Source organism: Rattus norvegicus, chromosome 16 (assembly GCF_036323735.1).
Source record: "Rattus norvegicus strain BN/NHsdMcwi chromosome 16, GRCr8, whole genome shotgun sequence".
NCBI lineage: Eukaryota > Metazoa > Chordata > Mammalia > Rodentia > Muridae > Rattus > Rattus norvegicus.
This window is the reverse complement of record NC_086034.1, coordinates 82,450,478-82,454,429: the sequence shown is the minus strand read 5'-3', so window position 1 is coordinate 82,454,429 and position 3,952 is coordinate 82,450,478. Positions and strand designations below refer to the sequence as shown.

The 3,952-nt window shown below is 45.0% G+C and overlaps 1 protein-coding gene across 1 annotated transcript; it reads left to right on the top strand.

Moving 5' to 3' along the window:
- Positions 1 to 694: 694 nt before the first annotated feature.
- On the top strand, positions 695 to 2,268 carry LOC134482433 (ubiquitin-like FUBI-ribosomal protein eS30 fusion protein; the record flags this gene model as incomplete). The annotated part of the gene is made up of 1 exon (XM_063275906.1): positions 695 to 2,268. A coding segment is annotated over one exon (543 nt), but the record flags the coding sequence as incomplete, so codon positions are not given.
- Between the last annotated feature and the right edge of the window lie 1,684 nt (positions 2,269 to 3,952).

Genomic DNA, 3,952 nt, shown 5'->3' with positions numbered 1-3,952 from the left:
TGGAACTCACTGTATAGACCACGTTGGCTTTGAATTCCCGGAGATCTGCCTACCTCTGCCTTCTTAAGGTTTGGGTTAAAGTTATGGGCCATCCCCTAGGAAGCGCAAGGCCCTGGGTTCGGTCCCCAGCTCCGGAAAAAAAAAAAAAAAAAAAAAAAGAACCAAAAAAAAAAAAAAAAAGTTATGGGCCATCCTGCCTGGCTTTTTGTTTTTAATGTTTTTTTTTCATTCTTTTTTTTTTCCCCCCGAGCTGAGAACCGAACCCAGGGACTTGCGCTTACTAGGCAAGCACTCTACCACTGAGCTAAATCCCCAACCAGCTTTTTGATTTTAAGTGTATTTTTGATGCTAGATATTGAACCTACAACATCTAAAAACAATACTTCACCATTGAGCTACACCCCTTTCCTGAAAGTAAGGTTTTCTACACCATTCCCTTCCAATTTGAAATTCTGTATGATAATTTAACAAGGAAAAAAATTTTTTAAAGATTTATTCATTTATTATATATAAGTACACTGTAGCTGTCTTCAGATACACCAGAAGAGGGCATCGGATCTCTTTACAGATGGTTGTGAGCCACCATGTGGTTGCTGGGATTTGAACTCAGGACCTCTGGAAGAGCAGTCAGTGCTCTTAACCGCTGAGCCATCTCTCCAGCCCGAAAAAAAATTTTTTGCGTCCTCTTTCTTGACTCCATCTTCACGGTAGCAGCAGCCAGCGTCCTCAAGTTAGTAGCCAACATGCAGCTCTTGTCCACTCTCAGGAACTACCCACCCCCGAGGTGACCGGCCAGGAGACGGTCACCCAGATCAAAGCTCATGTGGCCTCACTGGAAGGCGTTGCCCCTGAAGATCAAGTCGTGCTTCTGGCAGGCTCGACGCTGGAGGATGAGGCCACCCTAGCCCAGTGTGGTGTAGAGGCCCTGACCAGTCTGGAGGTAGCTGGCTGCATGCTGGGAGGTAAAGTTCATGGTGTCCTGCAGCTGGCTGGAAAAGTGAGAGGTCAGACTCCCAAGGTGGCCAAACAGGAAAAGAAGAGGAGGAAGACAGGCCGGGCCAGGAGGCACATGCAGTACAACCGACGCTTTGTCAATGTCGTGCCCACCTTAGGCAATAAGAAGGGCCCCAATTCTATTCCTAAGTCCTGTTGTGATCCTACTGTGCTAATAAAGCCACTTTGCCCAGAAAAAAAAATGTTAAGGGCTTACCTTTTGGAACTTCTTGTAGGTTTTTGACAGCACTCCCTTGGTTTTAATAGCCATATACCAATGCTTGTTCCCAAATCCATCCCCGTCTTTAAAGTAAGGCTGTGTGTTCTCAGCCTAAAAAGTTAGATAACTTAGGTTATCTATCAATATTCCTCCAACATAAAATTAATGGGACTACATTAGAGGAAGAAAACAAACAACATTAAAACCTTTATCAGCTGAAACAGGCACCACGGACCTGTGAGGTGCTGTATCAGGTAAAGGCCTTTGCCCTACAAGCCTGACTACCTGAGTTTCATCTTCAGAACACCCATGCTGGGAGGAGAAAATCAACCCTAAAAGGTTGCCCTCCACACATAGGCTGTGTGTATACAATTTTTTTTCTTTTTACAAAAGAACATGTATTCTCTCTTCAGTGAAAGTGGATGTCTTAAGGACACCTGGCTCTGCTTTCTGATAGACCCACCCTCTGTAGTCATGTGACTAGGGTAGGGAGTCCAGATCAGTTGAGGTGTTGACCACAAACTACTCTGTGTTAACTTGGCCTGGTGGCTGTCTCTGGTCCAGGACTGGGTGGAGGACCTCTTATTATTCTAGGGAGCACTCCTAAGTGTGACCAAGGAGGTGTGACGTCTCCACTCAGCAGATTTAGGAATGGCCAGAGCCTGGGTTCCTGGTAGGATGTTGCTTTGTTGGGTTTTTTTGTTTGTTTGTTTGTTTTATCTGTATGGATGTATATCTGTGCTTGTCTGCTGCCCAAGGAGGCCAGAAGAATGTGTCAGATCCCCTGAAACTGGAGTTACAGGTGTTTGTGAGCTACCATATGTGACTTGGACCAGTAGATTGTTTTTTCAGTGACAGGAGCCTGAGAAGAAGGACCAGAAGATAGGCAAGTTTGTAATTGGGAAATCTAGCACAGCTGTGTCTTATGCCAAGCACGGTCTTTAAATAAGCACAGTGTCTTATATGCTGTTCATAGCAGGAAATGGGCCAAGCCCAGCAGAAAGCTAAATCAGTGTTGGCAAAGAGAACACGGGAGGCCTCAGTCACAGCCACCTTAAGACCACAGCCCTGGGGAGGGAAGGGAGGGGTGACAAAGGGGAGGGCAATGCTGGCTTCCCAGGGACTGAAACTTGAACTCTTTGTAGGTCCTGCCCCAGCCCCAGACTAGACCTTACCAAGTCAACCCCTTGGCAAGGACACAGAACTAATGTTCTCCCTGTCCTTTCGTGGGGACCTCTGAGGGAGCCTTGGATTTTGCTTGGCTCCCGACAATTTGGGTGCCAGGAATTAAAGAACCCAGGTTCTCTGGAAGAGCAGCCAATGCTCTTAACTACTGAGCTACTGCTTGAGTCCTTGGTGGTTTAATATTCCACAAAACCTTAAGTCAGGCAAAACCCTCTGTCCACTACACTGGAATTCTCACAATGGGGTCTCCACCCAGCAGCAGCTCTGATGCCTTCTGGGAATTTGCTAGATTCCTCAGACCTGCCTCAGGACTCAGCATGCTGTCAGCACAGGACCCTGGCCTTATTTCCAGTGGCTTGTGCGCTCCCCTAAGTTCCTTGAAAGTGCCGAAGATCCTCACTTAGAACAACAAAGGTTGGGTTTCCAGCACCTCAAAAATTGACAACAAAAATTTAAAAATAATACAGATTCACTATTGTCTTAGTCAGGGTTCTCTGGAGTCACAGAACTTATGGGTAGTCTCTATACAGTAAGAGAATTGGTTAATGACTTAGTCTGTAGTCCAACTCTCCAGCAATGGTCAGCAGCAGCTGTGAATGGATCTAGCAGTGACTCAGTCCCACAAGGCAGGTAGGCAGTCAAAAAAGTGAGGCTTGGGGTTGGGGATTTAGCTCAGTGGTAGAGCATTTGCCTAGCAAACACAAGGCCCTGAGTTCGGTCCCCAGCTGCAAAAAAAAAAAAAAAAAAAAAAAAAAAAAAAAAAAGAAAAGAAAAGAAAAGAAAGAAAGAAAAGAAAAAGAAAAAAAATGAGGTTCTTCCTTTTCCCAATGTCTTCCAATCTCCAGCAGAAGGTGTGTCCCAGACTAAAGGTGTGTACCACCACCCCTGGGTCTGGGACTTGCTTTGTCCCAGGTGACCCCAAACTCAGAGATCTCCTTGCCTTAAGCTCCTGGGATTCATCGCCTCAAGATCTCCATACCAAGATCCGGGTCAGACCTTTGTATCTCCCAGCCTCGAGATCGGGATCAAAGGTGAGCCTTCCAATTCTGGATCGTAGTTCCTTCCAGATATAGTCAAGTTGACAACCAGGAATAGCCACTACAGCTATAGACCCAAAGACACATAGGTTGAGAATGAGTAAAATATTAATCAAAAGAGATTATTTTAACACCAGGAGAGAGGTTGTAAGTAACTAAGAAAGATGGTAAAACCGACAATTTTCAATCCAGTAGTAGTTTATAACAAGTATAAACAATTGCCAATACATAGGAAGCCTAATAATGGTAGAACCAGTTGTAATATCAACACCTCTCTATAGAATGGATAAAAACAGCAGACTCGTGGACCTAGAGCACAGAGAGCATCCAGTGAAGGAAGTAGATCTAAAAGGCATGGGACATCCTTTAAAAATGCCTGTGGGACTTTTCCCAAGAAAAACATGTTCGGTGACAAATGAAATACCAAAAGGTTTTTAAAAAGAGAACATTAGACACATCTCAGACCACAACAGAGCAAAGATGGACTTAACGGAAGTAACACAGGAGATTTAATGCA